The 26,740-nt window shown below is 39.1% G+C and overlaps 1 protein-coding gene across 26 annotated transcripts in view; it reads right to left on the bottom strand.

Annotated features, from left to right (window-relative positions):
* Nucleotides 1-26,740, bottom strand: part of KCNMA1 (potassium calcium-activated channel subfamily M alpha 1) — a 612,911-nt gene that overhangs the window by 108,136 nt on the left and 478,035 nt on the right. For 12 of the 26 annotated variants that reach the window (XM_042456608.1, XM_042456607.1, XM_042456606.1 and 9 more), the window contains one exon: nt 21,604-21,777. The exons of the other annotated variants lie outside the window; for them this stretch is intronic. In XM_042456608.1, the coding sequence (XP_042312542.1) occupies nt 21,604-21,777 (174 nt within the window). The remainder of the gene's footprint in view (nt 1-21,603; nt 21,778-26,740) is intronic. 26 annotated transcript variants of the gene reach the window in all.

Here is a 26,740-nt window from a genome sequence, read left to right on the forward strand (position 1 = left end):
TCAAACGGAATAGAAAGAAGTTATTTTAATGATAGTTAGAAGTTGTGAAATTCAGAATCTCTCCATTTTTAGGGAATGTTCAACTAAAGTTACCTCTAAAAGTAAAATATGGGAGTGGGAATCAACTTTCTCCAGAGAAACAATAAATAAACAAGAAAACTACAATTTACCAGCAAACTGCAACCTCTTCATCAAAAAGAATTCTGGTGATTTTATTTTTCAATAGCTAGTGCTTTTTCATGACATTTGTACAAATAAAAGAACGTTCAAGGCCTTGCTATATGAGTAATTCCTCTGGACTCACTGCATCATTCTTACATGACACAGGGTCAAAACCCCAAACTGGTCAGGACTGTTCTCACAACAGCCTCACCAGATCGGGGGCATCTTCCCCCTAACCTGCATTTAAATAATGCACCATTTGATGTGAGTATTCAGTGGTGGTGGTGGTAAGCAACAATGGCAGTTGCCATTTTGTTGCCCAGCAATGCTGTTGTGTTCCTTCAAGATCAGATAGTGTGGCTGGATGCCTTGTTCTGACGTCAACAGCAGAATGGGTAATGAACAGTGGCTTCAGGGGAAGGTGCTGTCCATCGTCGCTGGGGAAAACCCACAGGGTAAGGAGCCAATTCAGGGCCAAAACACTCCATGAGCAGCCCGTAGTATTTTGGCAAGTGTAGATGAGCCCCAAACTATACAACCAATTAAAAATAAAGGTCCTGGTAAAGCACAGCAGCTGAGCCTCCCAGCAATCATGCCAATGACTTGTTCAGCTCTGAGGAGAGAGACTGTAGCAAGCCCTTTGCTCCTCCAAACTGTTGATCAATGATTTTCAGAGGCCTCATTCCCACTTACCTCTTGATTTGCTTCCTGCACTGATTCCTGAAACCGGTTCAGCAAACAGCATGGTTTCCACTGTGTTTGCACTGGTTTCAAGAATCGGTGCAGGAAGCAACAGCTGTGACTTCCCCGCCATGCCTCCCCTGCATCTTTCCTGGCCATACCAGGGGCAGAAGAGAGCTCAGGGTGGAAGGAGAGAGGCAGGCTGAGAGGATGGAGGACTGAAGCAAAGCCATCCTTTAATACAAACAAATCACCACAGATTGCTAGCAGAAAACATCACAGACTTGGAACAAGTACTAAGGAAGGTCACAAAAGAAAATGCAAAGGCAAGATTGCTGCTACACATAAAGAGGACAGAAATAACGACTGTGGAGGATCTATGTAAATTCAACCTAGACAATGAGGAAATCAAAATAAAGATTTTCTATATCTTGGATCAAATATTGATTTAAAAAAAAGGAGAGAGCAACCAAGAAATAAGAAGAAAACTAGAAATGGGAATGACAGCTATAAAATAACTAGACAAGATCCTAAAGAGTAAAGATATACAACTGAGTACTAAAGTTGGAATCATCCAACCTGTTTTATCCTTATTACCATGTATGGATGTGAGAGCTGAACATGAAGAAGGTAGATAGGAGGACAATCCACTAATTTGAGATGTGGTGCTGGAGAAGAATGCTGAAGATACCATGGACAGCCTAGAAGATGAACAAATGGGTCCTGGTACAGAACAAGTCTGAACTCTTGCTGGAGGTCAAGATTATCAAATTGAGGCTATTATACTTTGGCCACATTATGAGAAGGCATGACTCAATATAAAAAAACAATTGTGGGAAATGTAGAGGGTAGTAGAAAAAGAAGACTGCAAACTAGATAGACACAATCAGGGAAGCCACGGGCCTGAGTCTACAGGTCCTAAGCAGAATAGTAGAGGACAGAGAGGCTTGGAGATGTCTCATCCACAGGTTGCCATGAGTCAAGGGCACTTAACAAGAACAACAAATCACACTTATGCACATTTCCCTTTCTATTTAGTTAAAAATATTCTATAGAAATGCCTCTATACTTCTATTATTGTTTGTTTCCGTAGCATATTCCCGGGAATTTAATCTTTCCATTTTAAACTATGGTGTTTGAACTTCTGAGATCTTTGTGCAACCATTCATTGTGTGTGTGTGTGTGTGTGTGTGTGTGTGTGTGTGTTTGCCTTCAAGACATCTATTATGGTGACATCATTAACTTCATAAATATTTCTTATGCAAGGAATTGTCAGAGTTGTTTTTGCCAGTTCCTTCCAAGTTTCAGCCAAATGTCAACTAATGAAAAATGTAATGTAAAAATTGAGATGAATTTGGGTTTTGACCTGTTCAGAGCAAATATTTTAGGCATTTTACCAAAAGCGAATAGTGATAGCTATTATATAGCATAGAATAGCTACTGATATGTTCTGCACATAGAGTGTAACCAGGTTTTCAACAGTCAAAATGCAGAAAAAATGTGGAGATTCCTCCTCAGGCAAAATATCTAAAGACTCTCCAAGGAAGCCCAAAGCATTCTGATATGGCTAGCAGAAATTATTTCCATGCAGTCAGCGGCTTGAGAATTGGACCCTGACTCCAGGAAGCCAGGGTTCAAATCCCCACTTGGCCATGGAATCCCATTAGGTGGCCTTAAGCAAGTCACACTGTCTCAACCTCAGAGGAAGGCAAATGCAAACCTCCTCTGCTCAACTCTTGCCATGAAACCACATGACAGGGTCACCATGGAGTCACCATAAATTGAAAATGACTTGAAGACACATAATCACCACCACGTGGTTTACAAACATCTCTAAGCCACCTCCTTAAATTCAGTCATGTATCACATCATGTCACTCTTTCTTAAAGGCGATGTTTCCAGTCAAGACAATGACAGCACAGCTTTTCTCCAAGGCTTTTTCTCATAGTAATCTGAAAGCTGTATGGTGTTAATATGACTTGCACCTACAAGGTAGGGTTGTACACTGAACTATAAAGGCTGTCCTTGTCCTATACAGCTAAGAAAGACATCTTCTCCCCTTTGTCTTGTTGCCTGGGAGAAAGTTTTGATGCCGGCTACCAGAAACACAGAGGCAAGGTGTCAGCAGCATCTGAAGCATTAGCAGAAATGGGCTGTGATTATGTAGTCCTGTCAGACTGTACTAGTGATCTTCCTGCCATTGTTGTCTGCTAGATACTAATGGAGGTTGTCCTGTTGTGGTCAAATAGACAGTGCAGTGATCAATCATTGTTAAGGTCAGGAAAGCTCTCAACATGGTCAAGAAACAGAGAGCATGGAAGTTTGTTGTTGTTGTTTTTTTTAAAAAAATCACTTGAATGCACTCATATTGTGATTGCTCTATTTACCTGGAATTATTATTATTAATATTATTATTAATATTAATATATTTATTTGTATCCCATTCTTTTCCCAGGACTGGGATTCAGAGCAGCTTCACAGCATTAAAAACAGTACAATTAAAAACATTTTTTAAAAACCATACATTAAAAAGGAATTAAATTATTACGGTATTTAGAATCCTTCTACTTATTATGTACAACACATTTGACAGGAAACTACAGTTTCTCAGTATAAAGGGAAAGGGTCCAGCAATGGCACACAGAAAGATACATCTCTAGAACAGCTGCTGCATCACTGCAGGCTTAATGCAGTTTGACACCACTTTAAATGCCATGGCTAAATGCTATGGGATCCTGGGATTTGCAGTTTGTTTTGGCACCAGAGCTTTCTGACAGAGAAGGCTAAATAGCTCACAAAACTACAAAGTCCCAAATTCCACAGCCTTGAGCCATGGCCATTAAAGTGGCATCCAACTGCATTAATTCTGCAGTGTAGATGCAGCCATAGCTATAAATCTGGACTCAAGCTTAAACGTTCTTTTCCTACTATCAGAGACTTCAGCAATGTCTAACCCACCCAAGACAAAAGTCATGGTGAATTGTGATGGTTTGTGTATATGGAGGAGACGGTCTCAGTAGACATTGGGACTGAAAGCTCAGAAACATTCAGCTGTTTATTTCCAGCCAGAAGCCTTCACATCTTTTTGAACCACCTTTACTGCAATCTCTGCTTGAAACATGAAAATAACACTGTTTTTTTTGTACATTTTTCCTTGCAATTTTTTAGTAGGAAAATAAGGCTAAAGTTTCATCATTATCAAAAGCTGTGAGGTTATAAACTTGTATCACCATGCTAGTGTCCTTGGTCACAACCCATATCCCTGAACTGAAAGCACCCTAATATTTAACTGATGTTCATACTTATTTTATTTACTGATAAGACAGACTACAACCTAACACTAGGGCATCATCATTTTTCATATTCCCTTTTTAAATTTATTTTCATACAGTGTAGTTTTAAAGAGCTTCACTCTTTAGAACAAGCTAAGGAACATTTTATGTTACATTTTAAGTGCTCCCAAACCATATAGATATAGATATAGATGTATTAAGTGTATATATGTGTGTGTGTGTGTGTGTGTGTGTGTGTGTTATATCACATTGTATACATAAACTAATCAGTGATTGTGATTGTGTTTTTCTAGCAAGAAAACACAGTGATAAGTCTGGGTTTGCTGAACAATGTGTGAAATGGCTATCAGATCTCACTAAATTTAATTTAGCCTATTTCATGTTACCCTATTCAAAGGATCTTTTTTATAATTTCTAAGAGAAATTTCTTAACTATACATTATCTGCGTACGATAAGTAAAGATATTAATGATGCCTAGAAATAGGAATTCCTTCCCACATCTGTTCTTCAGAGCCTGAGCATCTTCTCTAAAGTGTGGCTAAAGACCTTACTTGAAGCAGCTTCCTGTGAAATAGGAAGCTATTAGAATGTTTGCTTTCTCCTTTTAATATAAATTCTCCTTTAATATAAATGCTAGCATATGGAGACTAAAATTGTGCATTTACTGTCCATGCTATCATGCTCTAATCCATGTTACATGAATAACTTGAAATGGTTCTTTGCTTGAAAAACTTAATGGTGTGGGGTGAGAGGAGGAAAAAGAGAGCAGAAAAGCCAAAGTCCAATTGTTAGTTCCAACTAGGGATTCTGGCAATGGATGCTACTGTAATAGTAACTGAACTACTGCAATTCGGACTAAGATTAGGTCCTTGATCTTATTGTATTGTTACGCTGATGCACAAGTATAACGTAGACGAACAATTAACTAAATTCTGTGATTTTTCAGTCTAAAGGCTGTTTCACACAAGTAAATTAAGAATGCGTCCAAAATCTCTCTGCCATAGGACCTTATCACACGGCGGAGACTCTATGTACAAAGGATTTCTGGCAATGGCTGCTAAAGCCTGCCCTTAAGGATCTACGCACTGGCTCAAAATCTCAACCTACGGAATAGTTTTTGATGCCCTATAGACTTACATTTAGAGGACTCAGGCTATTTCCAGACTGAAACCAATGAAATTAGCCAATGTCTAAAGCAAACGGCAATGTGGCATTTGTTTGAAATACAACCAAGGAGGAGTTATTGATCATGACAAGTAATTTATGCATAGTTGATCTACCAATCCCACCCTTTCACCTCAAAAAAATGCAGAGATACATAAAAATAGAGAGTATGTGACAATATGGCAAGAATGGTCAGAATGCAACACATAACTATCCCTGCCATTCAAATTTTATTTTTCTTACTGGAAGTCTTCTGGCTTTCTTCCAAATACTTCGGATGTTTTGCCAGAAAATGAACCCCTAAATGCGTGAAATTTCAGTGCCAACTCTGAGCTAGCCACTGTATGCAAACAGTCTGCCACATAGAACAGCTGCAGTTCAAGAGTCTGACACAATACTATTTTACACCATGAAGGCAATGGCGAACTGCCTCTTAGTTTTGCTTGCCTACGAAAACCCTATGAAATTCATGGGGCCGTCACAAGTTGGCAGGCAAACACACACACTTAGAGGACGCATGAGTGGATATATGGCTGAATAATTCCTTCAAATCTCTTAGTAAAAGGACCAATAGTTCAATTCCTGTTATGCCTTGTTGCTGGGCTTCTTGTTTTAGCCAAAGGGGATTTTTATTTTGACCTATAGGTATCTATAATAACTTTGTGTTTTATGAAGAGATATCAATCTAAGGCAAATCTATGATAAAAACCTGTATCAGTTTTATACCCACATGAGTGTCATGTTTCCTCCCATACTGTCTCCAAATCTAGTAAAGGTGGAGAAATTCTCTATCAGCCACCCATCATCAATCTACAATGCCCAGGGTTGTTCTGTTTGCTTTGAGAAGGAATTATAATTGTAGCATTTTAATCATGGCTTACATGATTCCTACACATATGTAAAATCACAAATATCATTAAAGAATTTTTTTTACACCATTTCACCCTGATTTTACACCATTTCACTCTGATGAGATGTTTAGCGTTCAGTGGTTGTTGGTATTCGGCAAGGCTGTACTAAATTCTCACACACAAACATATCTAGATGAAAAGAAAGCACAAATTGGCCTTCAAATACTTCTTCAGAGCTCACATAGCAGCAACTTTGGTGATGTTCGCATATCTTTTTCCTCTGCTTTGGCTCCATACTTCACAACAGTTCTTTGCATACCCAAAAGTTCCACTCCAATCATCCAGTCAAAGATCATATGAAAGTGATTTTTAGGGCCATGTGATGACATTGGAGTTTATCAGGCTATGGAGATCCCGCTGAAAAATGGGATTTAAACTAGATTTGAATTTTTTTTAAAAAACTCAAATGCTGGAAGTTTATCACACTGGATGACCCCCAAAGTCAAATAACACAAAATTAAACCAAACGCAAAGCAGAGAAAACTGGCAGCTTTTTACTTTCGGGAAGTTCTGAAAGTAAAAGCAGCCGGTTTTCCCTGCTTTGCATTTGGTTTAACTTTGCGTTGTTTCATTTTAACTGCAACGTCATCTGATAAACTTCCTTCATTTGCAGGTTTTGTTTTGTTTTATTGCTTTAAATATCTTTTAAATCCCATTTTTTCTTCAGGCTCTCCCTAGTGTGATAAACTCAATTGTCAAGGCAATTCAAAAGGACAGCATTGCGTACAGGTCTCTTTCTGAACTGATAAATACATTTGCCACCTTACCCTGAAAAGCAAACAAACAAAAGGTGGCACTGAGGACAGCTTCAATGAAAATTGCTCTGATTTGGCTCAAACCTAGTTTGTGTTCTGATGGAAGGTAAAAGAGATATGTACATGCATACACAGATAACCATCAATACATCCCTAATATTTTTGCAAGCTCCCCTTCTACCCCACCATCTCTCCCTGGAGCGCAAAGCAATTATCTGATTTCTAAGGTGGCAGCACCATCTGCTGGCAGTAACAAGTCTGAAGCTACTTCTGCAATTTCATACCATCCCTGCCTAGTCTTAGTGGATTGTTCATACCCTTAAACATCCATATTTCTAAGCCACAGTTAACCATAGCAATTTTAATAACAGCTTTCAAACAGATAAACTCCAGTTCAAGAATACATTGTCACATTTATGTCTTCCACAGAAACATAGCTACAGGCTAAATTGCTGTGAAATTCTAATATATAAATACAATAAGTCACCAATTAAACAGCCAGACAGACAAGCAAATAATCCCATTTCACTAACAGCTTATAATTATTGATGCCAGATTTAGGCATGAAGTTAAATGCAGTCCAGAGACACATATGAAATGTGAATGCTTATCTTACATGTTGAAGAGAGTGCCCAAAAGGAATGTCCTACTGGCAGCTTACATTTACGAGATGCATCCCCATCACTGAGTCACCAACAAGAGTGAAAAGCTGATACAGGTAATTCCAATAGAATAGGCTTGGCCAGTACCAACTCTGGAAAGCCTCTCGGTAGCCCATTTAAGTGGATCTTCCAATACCAGTAAAGTCATTTCTCCTCCTGCCATGGACAGCGAAGTCTTCTTTCAGTACTGGCAGAAGAAATGGAGCTGGTGAATCTATTTCACAGGTTGCCTCATTTTCCATCATCTTACATTGCTGAAGGCGGAAGCAAAACAGCCTGCTTCATTAGCAAGCATTTCTTCTGCTGCACCATTTTGAAACCCCATGCAATTGTATTTAGGTTTATATGAAAACAGCTGATCTGCTGTTCCTGGCATCTGCTTCAATAAGGTGAGGGAAAGGAAGTGGCAATGAGGCAGCAGACTGATGGACCTAGGTTAGGCCCAAGGATGTTGATCCCTGAAGCTAGGTTTCTAGGTGCTTTGTCAAGCTCAGCATCTTATTTTTTGTTCTATTTTTATTTACTTTTTGCTTGTTAGTGGGTGGTAATCATTTACTTATGTAGGAGAAAATAAAGGTGTCCATTCCAGAATGTATCTCCCTTTCCTTTTTGTGCGTCTGAGAATGCGAAACAGAGGGTTGGTTAGGGAGCTGAAGAAAACTGTTAGGTGGATTTCCTCAGACTGAGAGAAGTTCCCCTTCACTTCTAAGTGGATAGGATAGGATCAAACTCCTATGGATCTATCATATAGCTGGAATGGATCTAAACCATATGTCTCCTAGGCATATATTGTGTAAGTATCAATGCTGCAGAGTTCTATTTATTTCTTAAAGCCTGCAGCAAAGTGGATTTATTAGCTGTTTGAATCTACTAATGTAGCAAATAACCCTGGTTATGAATATCAAAGATTACATCTGTAAAATAATAGTAAAAAGTGATGCTAGAGAATGGCAAGGCTGAAGCATATTTCAACAATATGGAACAAGTGTGGCCTATCATTTTTGGTAACTGACAACAAGAGGGAAAAGGCAAAGTAACACAATAAAATGGAAGAATAGATGTATGATAGCTAAATCTGATTACATTTGCAAGAGATAAAAAGTGGGGGGGGGGGGAGAGGCGCTTCTGTATGGAATATATACTAAAACATCAACCAAAGTATACACTGCTTTTACTACAATTGATTGTTATGTGGGAGCTGAGACTGGCAATTCCATGAGTGGAAAATAAACTGTAAGCTAAGAAATCTAGCAGTGATATAACTAATGGCAGTGATACTTACAACGGCGATTTGATCTCTAACAGAAAAAGTACTCTAAAGGATGGATGCATACAGCCCAGGTCATTTTTCCATATAAAAACAAAACAGGATCAAGACGCCTCTGCAAAATAACAAATGGCTGCTATATGTTTCCTCTGATTCGATCGCTAACAAAAATATTACACCGATAACACTCAAATGGCTCTAACGGGTAGTGGCAGACTACTTATGATTGTGACATGAGGGAAGGGGAGTGTCATATCACATATATCTGTGTAATGTTATGATGTGGTTTAAATGTTATGGAAATGACTCTCTCCCTTAAAAAGCCTGTGTCAGAACAATCACCAAATCCCCATTCTTATAGCAAGTTAAAGAAGAAAGTCTGAATATTATGACCATGCTTAGAACATAATGGATGTTCCATCTGCAGACAGTATGTGGGAACTATCAGATTGTGTTGCATTTTATTAGTTTTAATGACTTGTTAATGAATTCTGATTTATTATGCAGGGTGCACAGATTTGTTTTATCTGTAGTCAAATCATCCATATTTGGGCAGTTACATGTCAGGTTTTGCATATGGTTAATTTTGAACATTTTGTACATAACAGAATCATCACTGGAACTGAAGTGTTACACTCTTACACACACAGTACTAAAAATAGTCTCAAAGGCATCAAACAGGGCAAGTTTCTTTAGCTGTGCTGTATGTCAGCTGTTACAACAGGATACTGCTACACAAGAAATACACAAATCCATGTCTGCCAACACAACTGGAAAATTTTTAGGGCTAAAATGATAGATTAGATGAACTGTTGTCTGCTCTGCCTTCACTTCATTTTCTTTGTACTGTTTTATTTTCAGGGTCTTCTTATTAACTGGCAGGACTATATGACATAGGCCAGAGTGATTTTCAAACCTCTTAAATGCCTGATTCAAGTAGCTGCACTGAGAAGTCTTCCTAGGTTTGCTTGTGGTATAAGGAGCCCTTTAATATTACACAGGCCCGTTACAGACCACCCAAAAGGGGCGGTCTTGGGACGCTACCGGTTGCAGCGCAGGGAAGCCGCTGCAGCCAAACCGTGCGACTCCCCCGTGCTGTAAAAAAGGAGTGCAAAAATCGCGCTCCTTCCGGCAACCCAGAAGAGATGTCGCAAGTGCCAAAGCGCGCACTCGCAATGTCTCTTCCGGGTTTAGACATCCAGACACTGCGCGTCCATTACGTCAAGATGGCCGCGCCCGTCTGTATAGGGCGCCGCCATCTTGCCGTATGGAATACGCGCGAGGGGCAAGGCACGTCCGGAAGCGCCGCCCCTCATGCGTATTCCTGGTGCAACGACGGCGCCGCTTAGGCCCGTCTGTAAGGTGCCACAATTATAGTGCTATGATTCTACTTTAACTGTCATGGTTGCATCCTAGAAAATATGGGATTTGCAGTTCAAGGAGGGATATTTAGAATCATCAGTCAAGGATCTCTACTGCCTACCCAGACTAGATGATGCTGTAAAGGCATAATGTCGAAGCATTTCAGGTTAAAGAACCATTCAGTTTGATTATTTAATAAACTGGATAGAAATATCTATAAGGGGAGAGGAATCAGAAGGAAAGTTTTTGTTGAGAGGAAGAAAGCAGCAGCAGCAGCAGCAGCAACAATTCAGAAGTTTAGGACATGAGAACCAGAGACTAATTTCCCTATGATGCTTTGGCATGTATAAAATAAACTTGGGGTTTTGTTACACCAGTACAACTCATAGTGCTACCAAATCCCCAAAAAATAGAGTCCCTTACTTTTAAGCACAATATGGAGGAGGTGGGGGAAGTCGACATATCATTATTCAAGGGCGAGACAAACAGCACCTTCCAAAATGTTCTCTTTTGCACAAGTACTGCAGGTTCTATCTGAAATGTTGCCTTGTGATATGTGTTTGTGAAATAGGAAAGACAGAATGTGATTGCAGGATGTTGGAACCTGAATATTTTGTACAAAACAAACTGTGGGCCAGTGGTTCATCATCCCCTCACTTAACACAAATGCTACAGTTATGTGTGTGTAGGGTGGGGGAGAAAACCACAGATCTCCAGTATCTCATACAGAGTGGTCCTAAGAAGAAATGGATCCTGGGAAGATAATTAACTACTAGAAATGTTCTCTACCAGAGCATAAAGAACAGTGCCTTCTTTTGAACTGGTATTTGAGATAGAGGAACAGGACAGCAGTGACAGCAAAAGCCATTGACTTGTGTTTTGAAGACAGCAAAGAAGCCATTGTATAATCTACTAAGAGATTTTTGAATTCATCTTGGACAAGATGTTAAGGCTATGGACAGCCTGTGGAGGGATATGCAAGACCTAAGCTTTGGAGCTGACTTAAAAGCCTGAAGGGGTTGTTGGGCATTTCCTCAAGCCAGCTTTGCAGAGCTTGTAATGTTTTTTTATTGACCGAGCTCTGAACAACCGTGGAGGCATAAATGGCAATTTTGAAACAAGTCAGAGAGAGAAATAGAGGAGATCAATAGGAAAGAAGTCTTTACCTACGCAAGGCAAAGGATTCTGGATGGAGGGAGGGAACATTTTGCTTAAGCTACAAAAAAAACTAGCTAGCAAGTTGACTTCTTTTGGGCGACGTTTCACTTAAAAGTGAAGCCCCTGTAATGTTATTTATGCAGAAATGTACTTCAATATCATGTGAATGGCTAGGAACTGTTAAATTTTATCTGATTTCTACCATGGCACGAATTCATTATGATAAAATCAGAAAGAACTCCAGGAAGTTATCTATGTTTATGGTTGATGTTGTGTGTTGTTATTTTGTTGTATGGTCTTGTCTTATTTGTTATTTGTTTTATATTTAATAAACTTTTATTAAAAACAATTAAAACCATATAAGGGCTGACTTGGTTATGAACTGAAGGCATCTATTCCAACATTCTTTTTGCAACAGGGACCAACCAGGTGCCTCCAAGAGGTTATCAAGCAGTGTGTGGAAATAACAGCACATAAACACATAGCATGGAAGTAACAATTACTACCATGGCATGCTGCCAGTATCCACTATTCTGAGGTATACTGCTTATAAACATGAACAGGCCTATTCAACTATTATAGGTACCAACAGAACTGTCCCTTATGCATTTGTCTAATCCTTTTCACCCTTTTCCATTTCTTTTCCTATTTTCCTCAGTGATGATGTTTTGGCGGTAGCTTGCAACAAGAGCAGCTGTTATTTCAGTTCTTGGTAGATGCAGGTTTTTTTTTAAGTATTCTATCTATCTATCTATCTATCTATTATCTATCTATCTATCTATCTATCTATCTATCTATCTATCTATCTATCATCTATCTATATTTGGGGAGGGGCACCCTGTTGGCTATGTTGATTCCAGCTAGGATGCCACACCAGGAAAATAGCGGGTGCCAGAATGCATCCTTTAAAAGTACTTCTGTAAAGGTTCATGCAAACTACAGCAATATTTCACTATATTAAATAACTGTCAGCTTGAAACAAGCACATTAGCTTTTTCAGGTATTGTTATTTCAGTATTCTCCCAAGAATTCATAGTATTTTTTTAATGATTAAAAACAATTTATAAACTCCGTCTCCCCTCCAATCCTTATGGATATGAGAACAGTTAATCCAGGAGTATTATTTCATTGCTAATTTGCAACAATGCTGGATAATATCACTATAAAATAGCTCCAGACACCGAACAGTATTCAGTGTAGGGTGGAGGGAGGAAATCTGTCCTAAAACTGGTGCAGGGAGCTTCCCTGAACACTTGATGTACTTTCTCAATCTTGCAGCTGTTTCTAAAAGCTTTCTCCCAAAGGCATATTTAGGACTAAATTAAATGTAACTTTGACTTAATTAACGTTTTAAATGATAATGAACACAATGTAGATTCACAGGAAGCATTTATATTGTGTTGTAAAAATGGATAAAAATTTAATAACTCTTTGTTAATAAGTGATGTCTCTCCAGACCTGTAAAGCCTAAGGCAGTCCAGTGCTCTACTCTAAGGTCTAATCTAGGTTCCCTAATGCAGGTGGAAGAAAGAAGCAGAAGTCTGGCTTGACATTTGCTCTAAGCCTGCTCTGGATCAAGGCTCTGCTTGTTCATAAGTACTTTATTTCATATAAGTAAAGGTCAGAATTTGGGCTCAAGGCAGGGCTACGACAGAAACGTTCAAGAGGAAACCGAGCTAGACCTGGCATCTGTCGCTTGAGATAGCTCAGGAGAAGGAGAGATGGAGAGCTAACTGGCTAGCATCTGTCCTACACTGAGGAGGTAACAGGGAGAATCTGCTGCCTGGTGGTAAGAAACTGTCAGGGTGAGTTTCATGACAACCAGCCACACTCAGGAAATAAAAATGCAAACATAATTTCCATGTCACCTTGCATAAAGCCCTCTCCGAAATTCACTCCACGGGCTGGAGACAGCTTTCCCCCCCTTAGCCTGTCCCCATCAAGGCAATCCATTCACTAGTCACTTTCCTGTGACCCTGGTAAGAAACACTACTCAAAGTAGAGGCCTAAAGGGATTTCCCCCAAAGACTTCTCCTTTCTTCTTCTACACTCTCCACCTTGTAAGATTTGCTACAAACCTTAGGAGTGTTTACATTTTGTACAGAAATGGCTGCACATATTCCCTTAACTGTGTGCACCACAACACATGAGCTATACAGCTCACTTTGGCCTACAACAAACCTTTCTCCCAGTCCATTACTTATACATTCTATTAATTTGTGATAACCAATCAAATACCCGATACTTGCCCTTCCATTGGCCAAAAAGAAGCAACTGGATATGGGCAGCAGTTCTGATCCATCACTTCTTCAGTTCCCCCAATATCCATTTTCCCAATCCATACTGCTTCAGAGAATAGGACATGAAATAATGGATGCAAGCTATAGGAAAAGAGATTCCACATGAACATTAGGAGGAACTTCCTGACAGTGAGAGCTGTTCGACAGTGGAACACACTTCCTCAGAGTGTAGTGGAGTCTCCTTCCTTAGAGGTCTTTAAACAGAGGCTGGATGGCCATCTGTCGGGGATGCTTTGATTGAAATTTCCTGCATGGCAGGAGGTTGGACTGGATGGCACTTGTGATCTCTTCCAACTCTATGATTCTGTGGTTAACAACAAAAGAATGCATGCCCAATCATCCACCTGAAGTACACACACACACACACACACACACAATAACTAAAGATAAAAAGAAAATTCTGGAACCACACATAATAAGAGTCTTTGAATTGGATGAAAAGTGACTGGAGCAAGCTTGTGTATAGCTAATCTTTACAAACAGATCAACCACAGCCATTTAAAAGGGGTAACTAATTCTGAATCCTGCTGTTGTTTTGGAAATACTCTTTGTGAATTCTGCCTTCCTCTGAAAGACAAGTGATTGATTTTAAGAGAAATAAATGCAAGTTAATTTTCCCCAAACACACAAAACCTCCTATTGTTGCTGTTGTTACCACAACTATTACACGGAAAACTCTTATAACAACAAAAGGCTTTACCATTTTTCAGACTGTAAATTGTTCAGGGTAGAGACTTTTCTGTTGTTTATGTTACTTCACCTAGTTTACTGACATAAACAACGACAGGTTTTTCATACTGCAGAAGAGCAAATAGGTGATTGCATAGCTGAGTTATTATATTATATTGACAGTAATTTATTCTGAAGGCAGGACCTCTTGTTCATTTCTTTAATGGCATGATATTCTTTATTTTGAGGATGAAAGTGATGCCTAAATGCTGGATACACATCAACTAAGTAGTTGCTGGAGCCTTGAGGGTGGCCCTTAATGCAGTTAGAAATTTGTAACAGGATCATAAAAGTGGACTATTTGAGAAGGGATGGCATTCAGGTCAAAGGGTTAACTATTAAAACAACATGTAGATCTCAGACAAAATCCAAATCCCATTGGTTTGTCCATCCAAGTCAAAACTACTGGATTAGTAGAAGCGACTAATACACATATTTTCCTTCCTTCAGTCAAACCATTTGTTTTCAACATAACATGAAAGATACTGAACATACCCTTGTAAAAATAAAAGTACTTATAACACGTAAGAATGGTGTATTGTAAAATTACTAGTAAGATTTCCCCCCATGGTAGAAATGCTTGACTACTTGTGATTTAAGGCTCGATAATATTATCAAGCATGCAAACAGGAGGAAGAGAGGACAGATTGGTCTACTGTCTCATACGTTTATTTCTTTACTAACAAAGCCCTTCATTCTTAGGAAACTGAGTCCATCATTATTCTTCTTAAAAGAATGAGATAACCATCAAGGTCTCTGCTCTACAGAAGTCACAGGTTGTCCAGATCCCTTCCCTCTCAGCTTTCTGACTGCTTCTCTTCTGCCCTTGTGATGAAAAAGTAAGGGAGAGACGGATTTCCAGTATCTTGAATGGGACAGAAAATCCTAAAGGCCAGCCAACTAATACATATTTACTTCAGAGTAAGCCCCGATGAAGACAGTGAGACTTACTTTCACATAGACATACACAGGACTGTGCTTGCTCCAAGGGAAATGCAACCAACTGAGAGCTAACAGGATGTGACAAAATGTCACAGAAGAAGAAGGAATGCTTTTTGTACGTTTTTGGAAGAAACTAAGCCTAAGCATTTTCATTACTTATCTGTTTACTATAATGTTAACATCTTTGCAATATCCACGTAATGCCATGTCACACAACAGCTGACATGCCACTCCCTAAGCTTCTGATTCAGAAAGTCTGAGGTTGAGGTCCCACAGGCTTTCTTTCCAAAGGTCAGATATTTGTGCAACATACACTACATGATTTGTCTCTCTGTAGGATTGAATTAATATGATTTTTATTGTGTCACTCTGCCCTTGCTTTAATTGTCTTTTTATATTAGACTCATTAAGGGAATGTCAGGCCAAAGAAATGCTAATGTTCTCCAACAGAGACCAGTTGGGTTATCTGATAAAATCTGGGTTAGGAAAACACAGCTGTCTGATTAACAATCTTTTTCATATTCCCTAATAAGGTTTTCTTGAATGGTTAGAAATCATTTCAGTTTTCTTTCCCAACATTTCTCCCGCATCCTGTTCAGGTACTGGCTACTTGCTTTTACCCTAAACTGTCCTAGTGTTATTATTCTGTCCAGACTTTTCAAAACAATGTACTACACACATATTTGACCCCCCCATATCCACAGATTCAACCATCTATAGCTGGAAAATATTTTTTAAAAAATCTAAAAACTAAAAAGCAAACCTTGATCTTGCCATTTTATATAAGGGACACCATTTTACTACACTATTGTATCCAATAGGATGTGAGCATCCACATATTTTTGTACGCACAAGGAGTTCCTGGAGCCAAGCCACAACTGATACCAAGGGCCAATTGCACATATCATATGTTCCTCCTCTTTACTGGCTGTCACAAGCCTTCAGCTGCATCTCCAGAGGCAGCTGAATGTCAGGGACAGTGCAGAGGAAGCAGGAACATAGCTAGGATTTTAGGAAGGGGGGGTTCCAGACTAAGTGCCACCATTATAATGGGGCTTGGGTGTGGTGGCACAGCAGCACACACCATTCATTTTTCTAATGGCAGGGGGGGTCCGGACCCCAAGAACCCCCCCCCTTGGCTACGTCCCTGGGGGAAGGAGCAAGAAGAGGCACATAATACCTGGTACCAGAAGGCCTTTTACTTTGGGCACTCGGCCCCTAAAAGTTTCGCCATCACTGTCATAGAATCTGCTTCAAATCTGAAACACTAGCTAGGTAAGACATAAATAATACTCTAATACGTATGAGTCACTGATTTTGCTGAATGTGGGTGCATGATTTACAGGAAGAAAAAAGGTAGGTGTGTGGTGGTTAACCATCAGCACAGGTCAGATGCTCTTATATTTTTTTACAAGTCTGCTTTAATCCTTCCTTTATAAAAGGGATGGGCAAGATATGGTTTATGGGTCATGTGTGGCTCACTCAGGCATTTCTGTACCCCATATTTCCCTACCACTGCTGATGCTTTTCATTTTAAACAATACCATTCTGTGCTATGTGAAAAATGTATTTTGAAACAAAAAGGGAGGGGGGTTACCATTGTTATAGGCCACTATCAGATGCACAGTAGGTGCGGGAATCTTGCTATATTATCCTCCAGAATAACAACTTTCAAGTTGTACTGTGTCGTCACACTCTTTATAAGGTGCAGGAAGGTAGGAAAGTAATAAGTTCAAATGAATATATCAAACTGATAAGAGTTAAAGGACATAAACTAGCAACAAGTCCTTCTAGGTCAGCCTCATTAAAATGGATGGGATCAGAAGAAAATTAGCTTTCTTGCACAGTTCCCATTCATTGCAATGGAGCTGCGTTGGGGAATTTCTCACAGGACTGTGGCTAATGTGATGTGGCTTTTTAAAAAACAAAACAAAATAGAGTTCGTTTCTTTCAGCAACAAAAACAACAATACTTTGTTTAGAATAAAAAAAAAATAAAGGAGAGGGGAAAAAGAAAAGAAGAGAGAAGTGGAAAAGAGAAGGGGAGAGAGGAGAGAGATGAAAGACACATTAAGAGATCTTAGAGCCACACAGAGATTTTATGGAGTGGAGGGAGGGGGTTGCGACCAAAGCCAGCCTTGTAATAGTATAATGACCTTTAATTAGTGTCTTGGGAAACAATATAGTCCTAGCATGAAAGAAAAAGGGCAAAACCAATCAAGATTCTGTTGACACTAATTCAAAATGATTTTCAGAACAACTGAAGAATGTAAGAGAGGTAATCTGATCCACCAATCTGACCTCACTTTGATTCCAGGGCCTTGCTGCCGCCATTTCTAATTGTCTAGTATTCTACATTTCACATATGCTCATATTTAATGAAAAGCCAACTCTCACCACTCCTCTTTGAGCTAACCAGCTCTTGTCAAGATGGGCATTGTCTGACCTCTTTTCACGGGAAGGAAAACACTGATTTCTATTGAAGCCCTGCCAGTAGGATTTCAAGGATGTGTGAGCGAATATGGAGCAAGAGATATTACAACTGGAGACACCTCCAGGATTAATCAGCTAGCATTGGTTTACAAAGGGCACAGATTGGTATTGATGTGTGAATTGTTTCTTCTTAACCATCAAAGGTGAGGGATCTCACACAGAGTATGGAATTTGTTTTACTGTGGTGGCATGATGATGGATAAGAAGTGAAAGGGAAGTTAAGAAATGCAAAGGACCTTCCAAATCAATGGTACCACTTTTATGTCTGAATGTAATGGCGAACATGCTTTTAGAATGCATTACTTGGCAGGAGAGATGATGATGTCACAAATAACATGTTCTTTGGTGGAATAAATCACAAAATCCAAACTGAAATGTTCCTTCTCCTATTCGGCAGTTAGTAGTTAAAAAAAAAAATGAAAAGCTGCATCAGCTTTCCATGCTATAACGTCTCTTTGCTTGACAGATGAGTAGAAAATGTATATACACTCTGCTACTTATAAACACCATAATGAGGAGCTAGTCACAAGTGAGGAAAGACTCTTCAGTGTAATGCACACAGGCAGGGTTTGGTGAATAGATATGTCCTGTTTATGAGATGCTCTTCCAAAGAAGTCCACATAGGCTCTGTCAGCTTTCAAGCACCAGGTTTCAGTGAATTGGTAGTTTGTTTCCTGCTGAGAATTTTGGTTAAGAGTGATTTATGTATTTTTTTTAATCATGTGTTTGATTAATTATATTTTTATCAAAAGATTTATTACATCCCAAGATCATGGTAACCCACCACACACTTCATGTGAAAAGCAATCAGATGTCAATCAAGCTCTTTCTATTAGGAATTCTTAAGGCTACCCTGAGAACAGGAAGAAGAAGTGGCAAGGAGCTGTATGCAAGGAGAGAAGCAGTGGGCAGTGGCTACCTATCACCACTTTATCTCTACTCATCTTATCTTAATAGTTAATATTCCTGAGAAACTGGGAGTGAGGGGAGCAAAGACAGTTGGTTACTAAGAAGAGATAATATAACCAGTAACTGATAGACAGAGGACAGTGGTCAGTGGCTCTTTGTCTGCTTGTCTGTCCTTTCCCCCAGAATGTTGCCAATTTCGGATACAACATTCCTCTAGGACAGGTTTCCAACCTGAGCTATGTGGAGACCTTAGGCCTCCATGAGTCAAACAGGTTGGGAACCCCAGAGGTTCACAACATGTGCTCCGAGGAGCCCTTAGCATTCCACAAGTCAAAAAGGTTGCTCTAGGATATTATGGGCTTCCAGAAATGGCACTTTTAGAAATCAAAAGGCCATAAGGAGCCTTCTTACCATTGGAATACTCCCTCCAGAAAAAGCCAAATCCATCCCTCCACTACCATTTCGAGCAGACAAAATGGGATTGATAGGGATTTCACTTTAGTGCCAATGACAACCTATCCTCTTCTAAAAAAGGACTAACTGGACAATAAGAATGCATCCAGAATGTATCCCCTGTTGAGATAATCTAATTAATCATGTCAGCTTGTGTACGATTTGATATTTGCCTCAAAGAAAGATGATAAATTTTGCAATATTTGAATCCACATATTCCGAATATATTGTGCAATCTAAACAGTAAGATAACTCTAGGTCTTGATCTGCAAATAAAACCTAGTCATGCTACAAACAGCTTTAGAAATGAGGTAGTGTTATAAATATTTTGACTAATCATCTTTCCCGAGCAGTGGGAGGGACTATGAACAGAGACATGAACAATCTGAAACGCAACTAGAGAACTGATATATTCCTAGATGAGAGAGTTAAAAGCCTTCTTAGTCTTTAATCAAGATTTCTCTTTGCAATAGAGAGGTGGGGTAGGGAACATCTTTCTTGTCATAGTCTGATTTCCCTCGGGAGCCATCTGTTCCAAGCTGCCTGCTGGCAGTAGGCAGGGCAAGAGGCAGTAATGGGTGGATCCACACTGTTCCATCACCCTACCCCCATGTAGCTTCTATGTTACCTTGTAGTGTGGGCAGATGTGAGTGGGCTCAAAAGATGTATAAAAATGGGGAATAATTGCAATCTGCCATCTCCATTAGCAATGGGGTCATGTATGTATGTGTGCAGCCCTGGATATTTAAGGGATTCATAGACTTATTACACCTCAACCACAGGTGGGTGAATGACATTATTCCTCTAAGGCACTGGACACAACTCCAGATTTGTGGAAGATCAGCACAACTATTTACCAGGCCAGAGTCTCATTTGTTATTCAACAAATAATTTCACCAATGAAGAATATGCGTGCACTCACACTCAGAGAGATGAGAAAGAGTTATTAATCTGTCAGTCGTATCTGATAACTTATTTATTTTGTCAAAAACCACAATTCTCAATATGAGTCTGTGACAACCTTGAAGAAGAGCTCACAGTTGTTAAGTCAACATGCTTTGCACTGCCATGGCACAAACATTCAATTTCTGTGAAGTGCTTTGCCTTCACTAAAAGGTAAGGCCCTGACTTCTGCCATCTTGAGTTACCATCTTTTCATTTCAAAATTACTGATCCCTAGATGAACTAAATATGGAGCTATAGCCAAGTGAATAGGCCAAAGGGAGACATAGCAAGGGGGCATAACTCAGTATTACATTTCATGTTTTACATGTCCTTGACACTGCTATTTAAATAATTTTAGGTAGCAAGGATATGAAAGATCTCTTACCCCAAGAACCTAAGAGACCCATCACAAATCTGAGCAGACAAGATCTTTTGTGTCTCACCTCTGATATGTTTCCCAAACTTTTCTACTCGAGAACATTTTGGACCAAATCCTTATCTTAGTCCAGTCTAGAGCAGACCCACTGAACCCATTAGTTGGTTAGTTGGGAAAAACCAACAGGATGGCAACCATTCTCTATCAGAACAAAGTTATATTAGTTGCACGGCTCAAGTGATGGTTTCTTGGTGACCTTAGTGCTATTCCCTGACAAACATATAGCACACCAATACAAAACACAAAGCTAGCTAGCTATTGGTCCACTTTTTTGTTGAATAGAGCAATGTGTATGCAACTCACTGTGTACGCAACTCACAAGGTTTCACTTAATATCTTGCAAGGCAGAATTATCCACTGCAGGCAGTCTTTACCACACATAACCAACCCCAAGATGATACTGGTAAAGTTAAATGAAAATAGTCAAACTATGTTACTTAGCCATGATAAATGATGGATCATTTGCAACTCACAAAAGATAGGTATTTGGGCTAAATAAGCTGTACACTTGTTCAGCTTGTGCACAGATGAAAATAGTTCCTATTTTGTCTTAAATTTCTAGAGAACTTTCCTCCAGCCTACTGTCCAACTACTTTCTTTAATATACGTGTTAATAAAGCATTTAGCAGCCATTATACAGTACATATATGTTTGAATCAAAATATCACAAAACCCCAGGATATGTTGCCAAGATGTTATTTCTCTCTCTCTCTCTCTCTGAAAAGATCACAAGCACCTGGAACAGCAACAATTAAACAAAATACTGTATTTTTTTTTTTAAAAAAGCAATGTCCATTGCAGAACATATAAATATAGGACTGTATAAGGTAAAGAAATTAAAGCGACGTGGAGGGATGTGCCAACCCAATTTGCTTAAACAAAAAAACCCAAAACAATAGAACCACAATGTACGACACAGGACAGGGATGATACCACAGACACTACAGACATGGAACAGCATGTGCTGGTGTTGAAACTTACAGGCACGTAAACTGGTGGAGCAATCATTAACAGAGACAGAAGAAAGTGGGAAGGCTCTCTCAAGGGTGTCCATGTTACTATGCACACTGCCTGACATGCAAGTGCAGTCACGCTCAGAGCGTCCGCAATCAAAACAACATGCCAGTTTGATTCTCTTGTAGATGGACATCTTGGCTATAACCATGGGTTGGATGGGAGGAGAGGAAGAGCAGCAGGTTAATGGAAAGGTTAGATATAACAATGCAGCTGGAAGGTCATTTAAGGGATTTAAGATACAGGCCTTAGTTTATGACAGTCTTGACCCAGAAAAAAAATATCATTCTGATTATTAGTAACACTTTGGTTGTACATCAAATGTAAGGGGAAATATCAATTGTTCTTCATATTCTCTTTAGCAGTGAAACAAAATAAACTGTTGTTTTGGACAAAGGGGGGGATTAAAAGAACCAACTAAAGGCAGAAAACTCTAAGTCTCTCCACCCCTTTCTAACACTACAACCATTAAAGGGTAAAAGTGGAGTGTGGATAGTGCCAATTACTAAAATTATTTCAGTCTAGGCTGCTTCTTTAGCTACATTTCGCCTTGACAGTTTTTTTCTCAGAATTAAACAATGTCTGAGAAGATCATAATCCCATTTAACGAGTATAAACCTTTTAGGAAACAAAACAAATTTGACTGAATATCAAATTCTGTCCCTGTAAGAGATGCTGCTACTAACAGCAAATATGTTCTACATTAAAGGCAGTTCACATGTAAGGCATCACCGCAGCACACCAAATATGGGTCCAGTGGAACATGATGAACCAATATAATCATCCTCATCCTCCTTTCTCTTTGGTACATATCAGCAGACATCCGTCCTGCAATCACCATAAGAAATCAAAAGAAAAGCCATCAAATGTGATCAAGAATTTTTTAGTCATACTGATGGATTTCAACTTAAATTGACAGCTATAAAACTGAAAGTGATATCAGATTTAGTCCTTTCCAAGATGCTGTCCTTGCAAAGTCTAATTTGCTCAGTTCTTCTCAAATGATTTACAAATAACTCATGAAAGTGAAACAAAAGGACATCTTATAATTGTTTCCCATGTGGCGCTGGACCATATTTATTGGTAATGGCTTAGCATGAACTAATTTAATTTTCGTGACATTGAGACAGATTGCTGGCAGCCAAAAAACACAAACCTTAAAGAGCAAATGTGGCCAAAAAGTAAAATAAATAAATAAATAAAATTACTTTGTAATTTCACAGAGATGTAATCACAATTCCATGTTAATTTAAAACATTTCCCATTGGCTTTTTTTTAAAAAACCAAGAAAGGAGGATATAAATCACCCCAAATGGGTCAAGCCCTGTTCTAAGGCCTCTATGACTTGCTGTACACAGTATATTTGTCAAGCAAGGGGTAACGTCATGGTTGTGGGAAAACAGGCATTGAGGGAGATGAATGAGTGATTTCTTTAGCAGTGACTCCATTCCTCTAAAACTTTACTTGCATTTCATGTGGCATGTGCTCTTAGCATTCTCTCTAAGTTATCTTGCAGCTGTTCAGATATGTCAACATGCAACATCAGGCTTCATCAGCACACCATAGATCATATTCCAGTGCTTGCTTTTTCAAATAACTGGGGTTCCATTACAGCTTTTGATAGGTAGCTGTTTAAACAACTAAAAACTGTCCAAATGATAAACATTGGTATATCAGTTTGAACATCTCCCTCCCCATGTTACGTCTTCTCAGCTCCATAAAAGATGAGGGAGGAACCAGATCAAAAGTGTTTCTTTGGTTAGTAAGAAGATCTTTGTCCAAACGTTTCTGAAGGAAACATTTGATATGCTCACTGATTTTGTGAAAGAAAAAACTTAAGTTCTTGCACACAGAATGTACAGCTGCTCTGAAGAAACTTCTTTCTACTAATCAAATGCTGTAGTAAAACCCAAGTAACCACCAGTTTTATCTGTTTTGATTTTGGTTAGTAACAGTCCCTGCTGTTCATTTCCAACTAAGTTGTATTTTGTCAAAATGCAATAATCAAATAAGACATGGGGGAAGGGGAAGACAGGAGAGGATAACAAATAATAACCATTTTCTTCAACATGAATTTATAGTATTCAGCTCAATAATGGAAGTGGAACAAGGCATATTTTAAGACCCAATGCATTTCAGGGACTGTTTTTAATTATCACTATCAGTTGCTCTGGAGACCATGCATCATTTTATAATTCATTTTGTGAACATGCAGGAAAACAGTCTCAGATCTGTTAACAAAGTTGTCAGAATGACTTGCTATGAAGGTTTTCATCAATCATTACATGAACAATCACATATCAGAGAAACACAGTTTGTAAGGCCACATGCTTATTACTCTTCATTCCTGTTACACAGTCATTTTGCATCCACACCAAAGAGAAAAGAAGGAAAGTAAATACTTTAAATGCACCCACACACTGCACATAGAACAAGATGGCATATTAGGAATAATGGTTGCTGAGCATATTAAAGGCATGATGGGATGAGTAAAGGTTGTGCAGCCACACACACACACAACACACACACACACTGATTTCCATTAAACCACCATAAATGTTAATTAAATATGGCAATCGGCAGAATGACAGGAGGCTCTTCAACACAGCTTCAATAATTTGGAAGTCATGGTACTGATGCCACCTTTGAAAACTCCACAGAAGTCAACCGTTTTCAATTACAGCCTTGGAAGAAATCATTTGGGCACTACGTGATACTGTTAATTTGTCAAGTAGAGTAAACTGGAATAAAGCCTCCTTCTCTGCTGATTACCTCTCTTTTTGTAACCATTGTCTCTCCAGTGTTACCACTCCTCCGCTTCACTGGTACGTGAATCATCAATGGTAACAAAAAGTAGATCCATGATGACATCTAGTGGATCTGCACCAAACAGCAGTTGGCTAAAGAAAACCTGGCCTTTTTTTTTTTTTTTTTTTTGGCTTGAAGTGAGTAAAATAAAAAAGGGGGAGGGAGAGCTGTACTAACATTAAGAATTGAAATAAATACAATGTCATTTCAATTCAGCTTCTCTCATGATCCGCAGCAAGAGGTAAATGACAACAAAGGGAAACTTTGAAATTGAAACAAAGAAATTACGGTCACAAAGGAACTGCAGTGTTATGGGAACAGCTAGATTGATTTAATTTGCCTTGTGGTGACATCGGTTAAGGCCACTGGCCTAAGGAATAGCAAAGGGTTCCCCACAGCACAGTTTCTGCTTTGTAAAAAATACAGCAGTGTGTCTTAAAACTGGTTGTGACAGTTGGTTTGCTCTGTACTCAAAAGGCAGGATTTTCCCGCCTCCCCTTATTCCACAATATGACCAGGAAATCCTAAAGCTGTCCATCAGACCTTTTGTGCTCCTTTCACCATTTCTGAAAAGTTCTAACTTTAAATGATGTCAGTTAAAGGAAATATGGACTGCTTCGGGTCACTTTGGAGGTATGCTGTTTAAATGACACACACATCCTAAGAGCCCAGAAGCTGTGCCAAAGCTGCACTCCAGTTTTTAGTATTGGATTGTGGCTTTTGCATGGGTTTTGGCCTCTTAAGATACATGCATCATTTAAACAGCATATATTCAAAGTGACCGAAGCAGCTTTATTTTGGCCTTTCTGTACGGACTCACATGTTAGCTATTTCCCACCATTTGCCAGTTGTCTAGGTACTGGAGTCAGCATCACTCAACTGCATGAGAACAAAAAGAAAGTCTCTTTGACCATTCTGTTGTAAAGTAGCTTCCCTAACGTTTCGTTATATGTTTACATTAGAAGTGTTTCATAAAATAATGAACTTTTAAATACTCCTCCTCCTTCCTTCGTTATACATTGAGGAATTGTACTTAATAAATAAATTAATAATTTAACAAACTTAATAAATAAATATTTACATTTATGTTTTAAACTACAAAATTAAATACAACAGAAAATCCTCTGCTCTCTCCAGTTACATTTACAATCCAAGTGCTAACATGAAATATAAATAGCTCTTATTTAATATGTGTGGACCTTCAGACCTTCATATATGGGCCTGCTTCTTTGTACAAATTTGAACCCAGTTCAGTGGAGTGGTCATTTTAGCCTAATTCATAAAACTAGAAGTCAACCAATTCTCCTGGTGGTGAATTTGACACTTGGCTTCACTACACAACTAAAGTAACATGTAAAGTAGTTGTTCCACCTCAACAGCTATGTATACTGTGACTTATAGCACATATGACTTTAGGTATAAGGAGCATATGATTATTCCACCACCATGTCAGGAAAGGCTACCTGGATAAAATGTTTGAATAATTTTAAAAACAAGCCTCTTGCCTTGCTCAGTAAGTCTCCATTCACTATGTCTTGTATTTATGGCAAATAACTGCTATTAGAGGCTTTAGGGAGTGTGAGTATCCATGTTTTTAACTCACACCCAAAGAAGAAGGAGAAGAAGAAGATGATGATGGCATGGGACAGACCGTCCAAAAAGGATGGTCTCCCGGCGCCTAGTTTTGGTCCGCAGGGAAGCCACAGCCTCCAGACCATGGAACTTCCCTGCAGACCAAAAAGAACCTGCAGGTTCTATTTGTGACACCTTTATGTGATGTCGCAGTGCACCAATCGCACACTCATGATGTCATAATGGTGCCACAATGTGCGGACGCTATCTGTCTAGACCGGGCTGATGATGATTTAACAGTGGCAAGATCAATCAATGGGCCTACATGCAGCATGTGTGTTGGTCACCTATCAGAATTAGGTTCTGCTACTTGCTGGTAGTTAATCATTCATCCCATCCCCTGTGATTAAAAGTAGGGTTTCAGTGACCTAAAGTCATCAGAACCTACAAACTTTGAAAACTTTCTCTCATTGAGAAAAAAATGCTAACATTACTTGTCGCTTCCTTCAAGAAGAAAATTATGAAAAAATTGCATCCCTACCACCCAAGAAAAGTTGGATAGAAAACTCTGAGTCCAAATCATACAAGCCCAATAGCTCTAGTTGAGAAATTAGAGACCACTAATTTGCATTAATGGGGTTTGCATTAGTGTTGACCAACAATGTGAATGAGTCTACTCTAGTTGGGAGTAAAATTGGATTTAGCCCAGTAAGAGCACTGATGT

The sequence above is a fragment of the Sceloporus undulatus genome, chromosome 3 (assembly GCF_019175285.1).
Source record: "Sceloporus undulatus isolate JIND9_A2432 ecotype Alabama chromosome 3, SceUnd_v1.1, whole genome shotgun sequence".
Lineage (NCBI taxonomy): Eukaryota > Metazoa > Chordata > Lepidosauria > Squamata > Phrynosomatidae > Sceloporus > Sceloporus undulatus.